Consider the following 14,421-nt stretch of genomic DNA (forward strand, 5'->3'; position numbering starts at 1 on the left):
GTTGATCGAAAGGTCAGCACTCGGTGGTTCAAAACCCTAGTGTTGCTATGTAACGGGGTGAGCTCCCGTTACTTGTCCCAGCTTCTGCCGACCTAGCAGTTTCGAAAGCACGTAAAAATGCAAGTAGAAAAAATAGGGACCACCTTTGGTGGGAAGGTAACAGCGTTCCGTGTGCCTTTGGCGTTGAGTCATGCTGGCCACATGACCACAGAGATATCTTCGGACAGCGCTGGCTCTTCGGCTTTGAGACGGAGGTGAGCACCGCCCCCTAGAGTCGGGAACGACTAGCACGTATGTGCAAGGGGAACCTTTACCTTTACCTTTAATGACTAAAACTCTTGCCAAGGAAACTCCTGTAATCTGTTTGATCTCGAATCATTTGGTAGTCAACCAGTGAGGTTCCCAACTTAAGGTACTGTACAGTGAAAATTTGATTTTACACGAGGATGTAACAGACAAAATCTGAGTTCAGTCTCAGATTTCACCAAAAATTGTTTATTGGTAACTCAATCTGAAAAATATTTGTTCATTGTATGTACATGAATTACTAAAATTTACACAGATAATTTTATATACAAGTAATCTAATGTAAAAATTATCTAAATATTTTTCCTTCCAATTGGGCTAGGAGACTGAGGATTTGTTGTTACATAAGCACTGCAATTTTATCAGCTTTCCATGTGATCTGCTTTCATAATATTTTCAGGACCATTCTCCCTATATATTTTTCATCCAGTGTTCCATCTAGTATAGGGCGATGAACATGTATATGAGTATAGAGTGTGCCTTAAATTCTGAATTCAGAAAAAAAAAATCCTCTCTCTTAAGTATTAAAAAGACCGGGAAAATTGGGTTTGCAGGAATTGGGTATGTCTAGTCTGATGAAAAGAAGGACTAGGGGAGACATGATAGCAGTGCTCCAATATCTCAGGGGCTGCCACAAAGAAGAGGGAGTCGGGCTATTCTCCAAAGCACCTGAGGGTAGAACAAGAAGCAATGAGTGGAAACTGATCAAAGAGAGAAGCAACTTAGAACTAAGCAGAAATTTCCTGACAGTGAGGACAATCAATCAGTGGAACAACTTGCCTGCAGAAGTTGTGGATGCTCCAACACTGGAAGTTTTTGAGAAGATGTTGGATAACCATTTGCCTGAAGTGGTGTAGGGTTTCCTGCCTAAGCAGGGGGCTAGACTAGAAGACCTCCAAGATCCCTTCGACCTCTGCTATTCTATTCTATTCTATTCTATTCTATTCTATTCTATTCTAGTCTAGTCTAGTCTAGTCTAGTCTAGTCTAGTCTAGTCTAGTCTATTCATTGCAAGATAAAATATTTGGTGCAGTTGCGCTTCGATTGTAAACTCACAGCAGAAGCAAACAAATTTACACTCTTACTTTCCCAATATAATCCATAAACTTCTTCACACGATCAAGGTCAATGCCATTTGCCCAATGGCCTTCTTTCTTGAAATAGGAGCCAACGATCAAGGCATTTGCACTTAAGTAGTCCTTCACATTATCCAAAGTCACACCAGACCCCACCAGTACTGGAATCTTCACCGCAGATCTGACTTCTAGAGAAAGTAAATAAGAAAATTCATAATGGAACTTAATAATAAAATTTGTAAGGGAGACTAACTGAGGTTATAATGACTCTACATCTAGGGTGTCCAACCTGGGCAACTTTTAAGATTTGTGGACTTCAACTCCCAGAATTCCACAGCTGCCTGGGGAATTCTGGGAACTGAAGTCCACAAGTCTTAAAGTTGGCCAAGTTGGATTCCCTTGCTCTACCTGTCCCAGCAGCTCCCTTTCTTACCATCCTCTCCTTACACCAAGGATGACTCTAGTATTTTCCTGATCCTAAACTGATTATACAGGTAATCCTTGACTTACAACCATTCGTTTAGTGACCATTCAACAGCCCTGAAAAAAAGGTGACTTATGTCTGATCCTTACACTCATGACCATTGCAGCATCCCCACAGTCATGTGATCAAAAGTTTGGATGCTTGGAAACCGGCATGCATTTATAACAGTTGGAGCAACCGGCATGTATTTGAGACCTCCCAAGCTGGCTTCCGACAAGCAATGTCGTGGGGAAAGCTGGACTCACTTAATGACTGCCTGGTTCACTCACCGGCAGTGTTTCACTTAACAACCATGGCGAAAGGGTTGTAAAATTGGACATGACTCACTTAACAACCCACCTTGCTTAGCGATGGAACTTCCTTGAGTGTTAACTCAAGGAATACCTGTACAGTAGATCCTCTGCATTCTTCTTGATAACAGCAAATATTCAGGAGCAGCCAATCATGGCCAATTTTTTTTTTGTCTTTTAATGACTCCATAATTCAGAGTTCAAATCTACTTACCTTCCTTACTGGTTCAGAAGGGCACACGCCACGCGTGCAGACTAACTTCACTTGCATTCACACGCGTGTCACATGTGTGCGGAGACCTTCTGCACGGTAAAAAGCACATTACTTCCTGGTTAAAACCAGAAAGTAATGACGCCCCGGGTGGGTGGGCAGAGGTTTGCTCCACCATCGCTACCGGATCGCCGAACTACCAGCCACGATCGCTACCAGATCACGCGCGATCCGGTTCGATCCAGGAGCATTTCATCCCTGCCATAATCCCTTGTATGGGGGTGGAGTCGGGGCAACTGAATGAAGCTGAGTGTTTACTGGCTGGATGCCCTTCCTGTCGCCAATGCGGAGTTCGCAGCAGATAGTTTCTTATTGTGGTTGTACATACATATACATACACACACACTGCTCTCTCTTAAACTGCAAATGAAAAGACTGTACTCATGAACGCTTTACTCTCTCCAGCAAAACCCACCAACAAGAGCCCGGGTGCTTTGACTCTCCTGCCCTATGATGAGTGCCAAAAACAGCATTAGCCGTGCTGGAAATGAGATAATATAATCTCAGCCCCTTCTCAGCGCAGCTCTCAAAGAGACAAGCACGGAGATCAAAAAAAGCCCATCGGCGTAAGCTGCTCAGTGGGTTTATTCAGTTAGATGATGAAAGGAACCCCAAACGGTCTCCGCTTAAGCAGCTGCAGGGATTCCAAAGGCAGAGTCAGGATCAATTTGCTCGCGTAGAACAATTACATGGCCATTTCTCCTTCTTCTTTTTTTTTTCCTGAAGAAAACCCGGCCCACTAAGCTGCCTCTGATCTATTTTCATCGTATGGAATTGCAGCGTTTAGGGTTCCATTTATCTTGGTTCCTTGTGAGATCATTCTTGTCGCTGAAGAAAGACTGAATGTCCTCAGGCAGGTTTAATTCTCTCTCTCTCTCTCTCTCTCTCTCTCTGTGTGTGTGTGTGTATGTGTGTGTATACATCTCTCTCTCTCCCTTTCTCTTTTCATCTAATTATCTGTCTATCTGTCGGTCTGTCTGCCTCTCTCTCTCTCCATCTCTCTCTCTATAGATAGATAGATAGATAGATAGATAGATAGATAGATAGATATAATCTATCTATCTATCTATCTATCTATCTATCTATCTATCTATCTATCTATCATCTATCTATCATTATCTATCTATCTATCTATCATCTATCTATCTATCTATCTATCTATCTATCTATCTATCTATCTATCTATCTATCTATCTATCTATCATCTATCTATCTATCTATCTATCTATCTATCATCTATATCTCTGTCTATCTATATCTCTATCTATCTATCTCTATATCTCTATATCTATCTATCTATCTATCTATCTATCTATCTATCTATCTATCTATCTATCTATCTATCATCTATCTATCCATTTTCTCTCCATCCATCCATATATATACTTATGTATCTCTATCTCTTTCTCTGTATCTTTCTCTCTAATCTATATATCTATTCATTTTCTCTCTCTCTCTCTCTCTCAAATTGGCCTTTTTAGCCACACTAGATGCTGTTTCCAGAACACAATACCATAGTCTTTTGAGACTGAAGGATGCCAATACAATACAATACAATACAATACAATACAATACAATACAATACAATACAATACAATACAATACAATACAATACAATACAATACACACTTATCTATCTCCATCTCTCTTTCTTTGTATCCCCATATCTATCTTCTCCATGCATCTCTCCTAGCCAACTATCTATATCCATCCATCTCTTTCCATCCATCCATCCATCCATCCATCCATCCATGTCTACCTTCCTCCATTTATCTACCTCTCTCTCTGTGTGTGTCTCCATCTCTATCTCTATCCCTGCCCTTCAACAAGCATTTGCCTTGTATTTCTGTTATCCCTTTCTCAACTATTTCAAAAAAAAAAAAAGACAGAATGAACCTCGATTGAACTTGACCCATCAGTGTTTAGACGTTATCACTGGTGCAACATTTCTGAAAATGTTATTTTTCCTAATGGAGCATCCATTTCCAAGCTGCTGTATATATACTATTTTCCACCTTCTATACTTTTAATGTTTTTTTATTAGACAAAATCTTTCAAAAAAAGGTTTTGAAAAGCTTATGAAGAGTGTCATTATTAATGCCTTACAGCTATTATCAGTAATTAAGCCTTTTTATTCCCCTTTTTTATTTAATTAAGAAAAATGAGGAAATATATACACTCTATTATACAGTTATATACTTCAAATTAAGTTCATGCATGTCATATGAAAACTAACACAGGTGCCCTAACTGGTTACGGCCAGAAAAGGTGCTAATAATATTTGTTTTTAAATGAGCTATTTAAAGGTAACCTATAATGAACACGCTCAAGAAATATTTTTCATAGTCACAGAAACCAGAACCAAAAAATAACAATTTTAAGTTGCAGCTACCAAAAATTTCATTTAAATAGGAGGAAAAGCCTCATTTCTGGTGAGATGCAGTAGTGGAATAGTCTACCTAGGGAGGTTGTGGATTCTCGATTTCTGAGGGTTTTATTTATTTTTATTTATTGGTCAAACTTTTAAAACCAACCATCTATCCCACAGAGAGACTCTTAAGCACAACCCTTAGATGTCTATATCTCACAGATGGTTTAATCAGTTTTCCTGACTATTGCAGAGGGGTGGACTAGATTGATCCTTATGACCCTTTCTACAATTCTGAGATTAAAATGGATCCAAGTCAAATCACAGAGTGGAAGACTCAAGCAGCTCACTATAGTTTATATTTTGATATTTGGAAATATTTTCTTTTTCAGTAAAGATAAGTAGGTAGGTAGATGTTAGACAGACAGACAGAATCTATCAGTCTGTCTGTCCGTCCATCCATCTATCTATCTATCCATCCATCCATCAATCCATCTATCTATCCATCCATCCATCTTTCTATCCATCTATCCATCGATCTAGCCATCCCTCTATCCATCCATCCATCCATCCATCCATCCATCCATCCATCCATCCATCCATCCATCCATCCATCTTTCTATCCATCTATCCATCGATCTAGCCATCCCTCTATCCATCCATCCATCCATCCATCTAGACCAGGGCTGTCAAACTCAAGGCCCACGGGCCAGATCCGACCTGTGGGGTGCTTAGATGTGGCCCATGGGGCCGCCTTGGAAACAATGATGGACCGGCCCACGATGCTGCTGTCAGTGAAAATGGAGCTCGGGAGGGCCACGTGCACTCCCCTGGATTATGTTTTCACTGGCAGAGGGAGTGCAGGAGACCATCACGACCAAAAACGGAGCCTCGATGTGTGATGTGGAGCTGGTCATGCTCCATGGCCTCCCGAGACCAAACACCATTCCAGATGCGGCCCTCAATGAAATCGAGTTTGACACCCTTGATCTAGACAGACAGATTTCAACAGATCTGAAGGAGGACCAACTGGATTTTGAAATGTAAGGCTTTACAAAGATGACAGGAGCTAATAAACTACCAGAACAGTGTCTTTTGAAGCAAGTGATGTAGAAATGTCTTCATACATAACCAACCAACCAACCAATGGGATCCCTTCATGTGGCTTTTACAGTTCTTACCTTCTAGTTCTTTGGGATTTGTCTCTGATCCAGTTGCAGTTCCAGTCAACACCACCCCATCAGCAAGAAAGAATTCAGCAGCCTTAGCGGTTTCCGCCACCGTGACATCAGCCGTCAGCGCATGAGCACTGGGGGAGAACATGGATGCAACCTTTGTAAAGTTATCAGCGGCCTTTTACTCATTAGGTTTCTTCTTATACAATTCCTTATAATTTCCTTGATTTGATAAAACAGAGACAAGTGCAATAGCATTTGCTGATTAGTCGTTGCCAAACCATAAGACAGCCAGAAGGTGCTGGCATAGAAACCAGGAGACAGTGAGTTCTAGGCCTCCCTTGGGTATGAAAGCCGGCAAGGTGTTTTTGAGCCAGTCCCTCTGTCTCGGTCCAACCAATCTCACAGAGTTGATTCCGTGAACATAGGAGGTGGGAATATTAGATATTCCTTAGATATGAGGATATGTTTGACCCTTTGAGACATCTGTCTGTCTATAGCTCCCTAGATCTATGTCTATACCTATATATTTATCATCCATCCATCCCTTCATTTTTACGACCTTGTAATCCCTTAATTCAGGGTAGGGTTAGGTGAATGGATGCAGCTGAGCATTTACTGGCCGGATCCCCTTCCTGATGCCATGCAGAGTGCACAGCAGATATTTTTTTCTTTGCACCCTAGGAAAGAGAAAATCTGCTGCTACCTAGGATTGAACTCTCAACCTTCCTAATAGGAAAGCGAACGTCTTAACTGGTAGGCCACTACACAACTCTGTCCATCTGTCTATCCATTATCTATCATCCATCATCCATCCATCCATCCATCCATCCATCCATCCATCCATCCATCCATCCATCCATCCATCCATCTATCTATCTATCTATCTATCTATCTATCTATCTATCTATCTATCATCTCTTCAACTGTGTCCAACTTTTGGGGACTGCCTCAACAAGTCTTCTGCAGGGGTGGGGAACCTTGGCCCATTTGTGACTAAGGAGCATTTCACCCCTGCCTTGTAGCCCTGTTGTGGCTCCAGCCCCCGAGCCGGCCCTCGAGCCTGTCCTCATGGAGGAGAGTGACTCGGAAAGTGAGGGAGAGAAGCCAGCAAGGCCTCCCTCGCCAGGACCCTCCTCGCTGGCACTGCCCCAAGTTCCAGCTGCAGGCCAGGAGGAGGAGCTGACAAGACCTCGCTCTCCCGCACCCTCCTCCTCCCTGGCAACGCCTCAAGTCCCAGCTGCTGACGATCAATCCTGGATTGATCCGAGGCAGCGACGTAAAGATAAGCGTCAGAGGAAAAGGTGTGGCAGGCTCAGAGATTGCTGAGTCACTGAGCCACAGGGTATAAAAGTGGGTGGAGCTGCCATGTGGCCCTTGTGACGGACAAAAAAGCTACCAAGGATGCACTGCAGCTCGGTTGCTGGAGGGTTAAAGGACTTTGTCAATGAGTTTTTGGCAACGGATCTTGGATACGAGATAACGGACTCAGAACTTGGCAGGCCTCTGCACAGTCACTGCCAAGTATTTCCTCAACTGAAGAAAATCAGGTCTGTAGCAAATAAAAAGACGGAGATACGCGTCTTTGCGTTTGCTCTGTGAAGTGGGGAAGGGGAACAGAACAAACCCATTTTTCGGCAGATGTTCAGGAGGCATAGCATCTAACGCAGTCCTTGTTGATCGGGATGACAACCGATCCGGTATGGAATTTTGTTGATTTCTTCCATTCATTGGTGATGGTAGATGTCTCAGTTGGTTCATGGTGGCTAAGCCACTACTGATCTGAAGACTGGCATTCCCATAACCAAGGGACCACACCCAATAGCCATCCAGGCCAGCCACCACTACCTCCTCCTCCTCCTCCTCCTCCTATCATCATCATCATCATCATCATCATCATCATCATCATCATCATCATCATCATCTTAAGTGGGTCCTGTTGTCAAATAAATATTGATTTATTTATGGAATTAGTTAATACTTCGCTCACTATGATGGTGCCTTATTGTCTATAACAGACAGTATATGATAACGTAATAAAAATGAACAGACTTTAGAAATTAAAACCACAACAGTCGGAATGCAGTATCAGGCATATTGTTTTCAGAAGGGATCCCATTTACCTGTGCTTCTTTTTAATATCAGCAAAAACCTGGATGTGTTCAGCCCCGATTTGCTTGCGGTATCTTAGCAAGTTCCCAGCGCAAGCGTTCAGAATTCCTTCGTCAGCCACGTGAGAGAAAACGAAGCCTTCAGCTCGAACAAAATCCGCCCCTAGAAATAGCAATAAACAAATAAATAATCAGTGTTGTTGATAAAGCTAATTAATTTTGCTTGGTCCTCAATTATGTCTAATTAAGTTTCCCAGATGATGCCCAAAATAAAATAGGTTATGTTAGACAGATCAATGGGGTGTTTAGCAAGGAAAACACAGATAAAGATGTTGCAGGAATAGAATGTCAGTTCAATCTTTCTTTCTTTCTTTCTTTCTTTCTTTCTTTCTTTCTTTCTTTCTTTCTTTCTTCTTCTTCTTCTTCTTCTTCTTCTTCTTCTTCTTCTTCTTCTTCTTCTTCTTCTTCTTCTTCTTCTTCTTCTTCTTCTTCTTCTCTCCTCCTCCTCCTCCTAATTCTTCCTCTTCCTCTTCTTTTCTTCTTCTTTCTTCTCCTCCTCCTTCCTCCTCTTTTCTTCTTCCTCTCCTTCTCTTCCTCTCATCTCTTACCATGTTAGGTTATTTTAAGAATGCATATGGTAACCTCGCAATTCTGCATATGATTTTAAAAGAACACCCCAAAAGGAAGACCTTTGGAAAACAAACAGGACCAGGCTGTGTTTCTAGGCTACAAACGCAAGAGTCAATGAAACAAACAAGAAATTTTGTAGCACAAGGAGATTTTTTTTTTTCCAGTAGCGAGGGCTATTCAGGAATGGATCTGGCATCACCCAATTTAACAAGCCAGCCGTCTCCTCTTTCAGCTGCTTGTATGAGCAACAGCTTGCTTGTTTTACTTTGCTAAAAAGTTGCTCTTTAGCACACTTTACACTGTCAGGTTCCAAAGAAAAGGAGGCTTTGGTGCAGTGGTGGAATTCAAATTTTTTTACTACGGGTTTTGTGGGCATGGTTTTGTGGGTGTGGTATGGGATGGTAGGCAAGGCAGGGGAAGGATATTGCAAAATCCCCATTCCCTCCCCACTCCAGGGGAAAGGATATTGCAAAATCTCCATTCCCACTCCACTCTGAGGCCAGCCAGAGGTGGTATTTGCTGGTTCTCCGAACTGCTCAAAATTTCTGCTACTGGTTCTCCAGACTGCTCAAAATTTCCACTACAGGTTCTCCGAACTGCTCAAAATTTCCACTACCAGTTCTCTAAACTACTCAAAAATTCCGCTACCGGTTCTCTGAACTGCTCAAAATTTCCACTACAGGTTCTCCGAACTACTCAAAATTTCTGCTACTGGTTCTCCGAACTGTTCAAAATTTCTGCTACCGGTTCTCTGAACTGCTCAAAATTTCCACTACAGGTTCTCCGAACTGTTCAAAATTTCTGCTACCGGTTCTCTGAACTGCTCAAAATTTCCACTACAGGTTCTCCGAACTGCTCAAAATTTCTGCTACTGGTTCTCCGAACTTCTCAAAATTTCTGCTACTGGTTCTCCAGAACCTGCCGAATAGCACCCCTGCTTTGGTATACTGTAGGCCCAGAGTCTCATTTGATTACTGGAAACTCTAGAATCATTGATGTGTTTATTTATTTATGGTGCTTTGAAATCTGTTTTGGCCCAGGGCGACTTCAAGTCTCTGCTGTTTTCTTGACAAAGTTTTCGGAAGTGGTTTTGCCCTTGCCTTTTTCCTGGGGCTGAGAGTGTGTGACTGGCCCAAGCTGATCCAGCTGACTTTATCCCTAAGGTAGAACTAAAGCTCAGAGTCTCCCAGTTTGTAGCCTGGTGCCTTCATCATTACAGGTAGTCCAATCAAGGACTGACGACTGTTCATTTTGCAATGGTTTGAGGTTACAGAGGCCTCAGTGACCACCAGTGACTTCTGGCCTGAAGTTACAGCCACTGCCCCACCCCGATGGTCATGTGATCACAATTTGGATGGCACTGTCTTGTGGGTCCTGTGATACCAACCTGCCACCTTCGAAGCTGACTTCCAACAAGCAAAACTGGTTTAGCCAGATTCACTTAACAAGTTTGTGATTCACTGAATGACCCCGATTTCCTTAATCACCACGGCTGGTCCAGAGGTGAAATGTACTTACCTTCCTTACCAGTTCGGAAGTGCACGGGCCATGCACATGCGCTCGCTTTGCTTGCGCACGTCACATGCATGTGCAGACCTTCTGTGCATGCGCAAAACCTTCTGCAAACATATTACTTCCTGGTTAAAACCAGGAAGCAATGACTAGGCAGTGGGCGGAGCTTTACTCCGCCATCGCTACCGGATCACCGAACCACCGGCCACAATCGCTACTGGATCGCGCGATCCGGTCCGAACCTGGAGCATTTCACCCCTGGGCTGGTCCCTTAATGACTATGGTAGAAATGGTCATAACATTGGATCTAGTCATGTGACGATTCAATTAACCACCACATTGTTTAGCGACCAAAATTCTAATCCCAATTGTGGTCCTAAGTCAGAGGTGGGTTTGAAAGATTTTTACCACAGGTTCGCCGAGCGCACGCATACTCTCTTAGTGCATGCGCCTTCCACACATGTGCTTTGCTCTTGAGTGTTTTTTCCATGCATGAGTCCGGCCTTGAAAACATGGCTAAATAGGACAGCATAGCACCAGGGCGGTTGGGCCAGGGGTGAAACGCTCCTGGTTCGGACCGGATTGTCCAATCCGGTAGCGATGGCAGTGGGTGGTTCAGGGAACCAGTAGCAAAAATCCCTGCCCACCCCCATGCCCATCTGAGCTGTGTGATCATCAGAGGTTTTTTCTTTTTACTTTTAAAAGCATTTTTTCTTCGGCTGAAAAAATGCTTTTAAAAGTAAAAAAAAAGCCTCTGGTGATCGCGCAGCTCAGCTGGGATCATCAGAGGCTTTTAAAAGCATTTCTTTTACAACCTCTTTGGCTGAAGAGGTTGTAGAAAAAATGCTTTTAAAAGGCTCCTCTGGCAATCCCAGCTGAGTTGCCTGATCGTCAAAGGCTTTTTTTTTCCTTTTAAAAGCAAAAAACAAACAGACATGCTTTTAAAAGAAAAGAAAAGCCTCTGACGATCAGGCAACTCAGCTGGGATCATCACAGCTTTTTAAAAGCATTTCTTTTATAACCTCTTTGGCTGAAGAGGTTGCAGAAAAAATGCTTTTAAAAGTTAAAAAAAAAGTTGGCCATGCCCACTCAGTCACATTACCCCCCCCACACCAAGCCATGCCCACAGAACCGGTAGTAACAAATTTTACATTTCACCCCTGGGTTGGGCGGGCCTACCAGTGATCTCCGATACCGGTTCGACTGAACCGGTACAAACCGGCTGAATGCCACCACTGTCATAAATGAAGGGCTACCTGTACACCAAACTGGCTCTCCAAGGAAAACAGCACTCCTAAACTAGATGAAATGAAACCAGTGACTTTAGATGATGATCACAATGCAGGCAACTCAATAAACTAGATTACCAGCTGCAGAGCATTAGAAGATACAAGTATTGGCTTTTGACTTTAATGTAACATGGTGTAATTTTTCAATTACAACATCAGATAGGAAAGAAACCGAGAAGATGAGGAGGAGTAGGAGGAGGAAGAACGAATGGACGTGTTTCTAAGAAACGGGACCCGAGTGCTTTTGAGCGTTATCAAGAAGATAATCAAAATAATAGCTGCCGAGCAGAAGACATTTAGAGTTGTATCTTTACCGATGCCAGAAATAGTCCGCAAGTCAATAATGCACACCTTTCTATGCAGCCTCAAACAGATGTGGTTAATTAAATCAGGAACTCTGCGCAGGAAATTATGCACTGCTGAAAAACACATGGTACACCTGTTAATAATGAAACAGTTGGGAAGACAGCTTGGCAAACGGTTCCAGACCCAGGAGAAAAGCTCAGTGTGTTCCCGCTCAGAAACAAGAGGGGAGAGGGAAATCAAGGGAAAAAGACTTCCGGATAAGCTAGTGAAATACGTAATACATGACATTAAAGACAAATTATTGTTCTTTATAGGCATCCCTCAAATCAAGAAAGAAAATAGGTTACAGGGATCTGCGGTCCCTCATACTGCTTACGAGCGGAGAAATTGTATAATAGCTGTCCATCCTTAAGTCTAAGTAGCAGAATAGGGATGCAGTGGCTTAGTGGATAAGACGCTGAGCTTGTCGATCAAAAGGTCGGCAGTTCAGCAGTTCGAATCCCGAGTTCCGCGTAATGGGATGAGCTCTTGTTACTTGTCCCAGCTTCTGCCAACCTAGCAGTTCGAAAGCACGTAAAAAAGGCAAGTAGAAAAATAGGGACCATCTTTGGAGGGAAGGGAACAGCGTTCTGTGTGCCTTCGGCGTCGAGTCACGCCGGCCACATGACCATGGAGATGTCTTCTGACAGCGCTGGCTCTTCGGCTTTGAAATGGAGATGAACACCGCCCCCTGGAGTCAGGAACGACTAGCACATATGTGCGAGGGGAACCTTTACCTTTACTCTTCCTAGCTGTAGGATTGATCACTTTGTTCAGAATCAGAACAGAGCTGGAAGGGACCTTGGAGGTCTTCTAGTCCAACCCCCTGCTCAAGCAGGAGGCCTTATACCATTTCAGACAAGTGACAGTCCAGTCTCTTCTTAAAAATCTCCAATGATGAAGCGCCCACAACTTCTGAAGGCAACTTCTGTTCCACTGGTTAATTGTTCTGTCAGGATATTACTCCTTAATTCCAGGTTGTTTGTCTCCTGGATTAGTTTCCATCCATTGTTTTTTATCCAGCCCTCTGTTGCTTTGGAAAATAAGTTGACCCCAGAGGTGAAATCTGAACTGGTTTACCACCAGTTTGCTCGCTGTGTACGCATGCGCAGGGCATACCATGCAGATCTTATTATTTCATCGTGGCCTAAGTGAAATTTTAAATCGAAATTTTAAATGGGTTTTATGTCGGTCTATGACCGTTTTAGTTTGATTTGGCCTGTTAAATATTTGGTTTTAATTCTGCTTTTAAATTTGTGGTTTGTATTCTGTGTTAGTTTTTAATATGGCTGTAAACCGCCCTGAGTCCTTCGGGAGAAGGGCGGTATAGAAATTAAATTATAAATAAATAAATAAAATAAACAGTGCACACCAAAAGGAGGTATGGGGTATGTAGAACAGCGCTTGCGGGGGTGGGTGATCAGCTGTGTCGCACGATCTTTTTTTTTTTTTTTACTTTTAAAAGCATTTTTTTACAACCTGTTCGGACAAAGAGGTTGTAAAAAAAATGCTTTTAAAAGTAAAAAAAAAAAAGGCTCTGATGATCACGCGGCTCAGCTGGGATTATCAGAGCCTTTTTTTAACCTTTTAAAAGCGAACTGTTTTAAATTGAGGACTAAGGTACCTGTACTAGAAATTACACAAATATGGAGAAAAATATTCAGAAGTCACCTTAAGTCAGAATAAATGAATATGAAGAGCCATCCCTAGGTTTAAAAAAAAAAAAAGAGCATTTGAATTTAAAGTCTTTTAAAAAAATTATAGAAAGAATATTACAGAAAACAAAACAACTAAATTATAAAGTGCATTTTAATATGAAGCCGTATCTGCTGCCTAATCAATTCTGCTTATTGACTGAAGTGCCTAATTGTTTAAGTAAGGCAAAGCAATCATCTGCAACGCTAAAGGGGGGGAAAAAACGGCATTATCGTTTCTGAAAACAAAATGTAATAGAAAAAGTAGCGCCGAAGCTAGAGAACAGATGTTAGGTATAATAGACAATTCATCCGTCACCGTCAACATCAAGATACATTTAAAAAATGTATAAAAGTAATATATGTCCTCAATATTAATCATCTTTTATACATTACGCCGTATACCGTACAAACGAAACGCTTAAATTTTAATTCACTGTGCCAGCCAAGCACAGCTAAGGCTCTGTGGGTAGAATTTTTTGATTATTAATGCTCCAGCCATAAAGAAAGTCGGCTTCATTAAAACACGCAGTCACCCTTTCTGTCTGAAATGCACCAAAAGCAAATTAAAGTCTAATTATTGGTTCGACAAAGGATGTCTTACTGGCACGGTGCCTTCAAATGCACAGTTTTCCGAAGCGCTAAACACAACCTATTTCCATTGGCCCTACAATAACCCTGTGAAAAAGGTTAGCGATTTATTGTCCACCTTTTACAAAGACACAAAGACTAAAAAGTCTATCTGTACCAAAGTCCACCTCACTGCACAGGTTATATCAGGTTATAATGAAACGCAGTCATATGATCCTATGTGCATGTCTGCATGCAGACGTCAGAACTCCGGAATCGGGTTTTTAGTAGCTTTCAGGG

At 42.3% G+C, this 14,421-nt stretch overlaps 1 protein-coding gene across 3 annotated transcripts in view; it reads right to left on the reverse strand.

The window, feature by feature from the left end:
• Positions 1-410: 410 nt before the first annotated feature.
• The window catches only part of LOC131183977 (uncharacterized protein F13E9.13, mitochondrial-like), a 31,754-nt gene continuing 17,743 nt past the window's right edge, over positions 411-14,421 (reverse strand). The window contains exons 3-6 of one of the 3 annotated variants that reach the window (XM_058154799.1): positions 8,094-8,244; positions 5,977-6,104; positions 1,392-1,570; positions 411-975 (exon numbers count right to left, since the gene is read on the reverse strand). In XM_058154799.1, the coding sequence (XP_058010782.1) occupies positions 928-975; positions 1,392-1,570; positions 5,977-6,104; positions 8,094-8,244 (506 nt within the window). In that variant the 3' untranslated portion in view covers positions 411-927. Of the gene's footprint in view, positions 976-1,361; positions 1,571-5,976; positions 6,105-8,093; positions 8,245-14,421 lie in introns of those variants that run through there. The other 2 variants (XM_058154800.1, XM_058154801.1) reach the window with 2 other exon arrangements.

The sequence above is a fragment of the Ahaetulla prasina genome, chromosome 12, assembly GCF_028640845.1.
Source record: "Ahaetulla prasina isolate Xishuangbanna chromosome 12, ASM2864084v1, whole genome shotgun sequence".
In the NCBI taxonomy this organism is placed as follows: domain Eukaryota; kingdom Metazoa; phylum Chordata; class Lepidosauria; order Squamata; family Colubridae; genus Ahaetulla; species Ahaetulla prasina.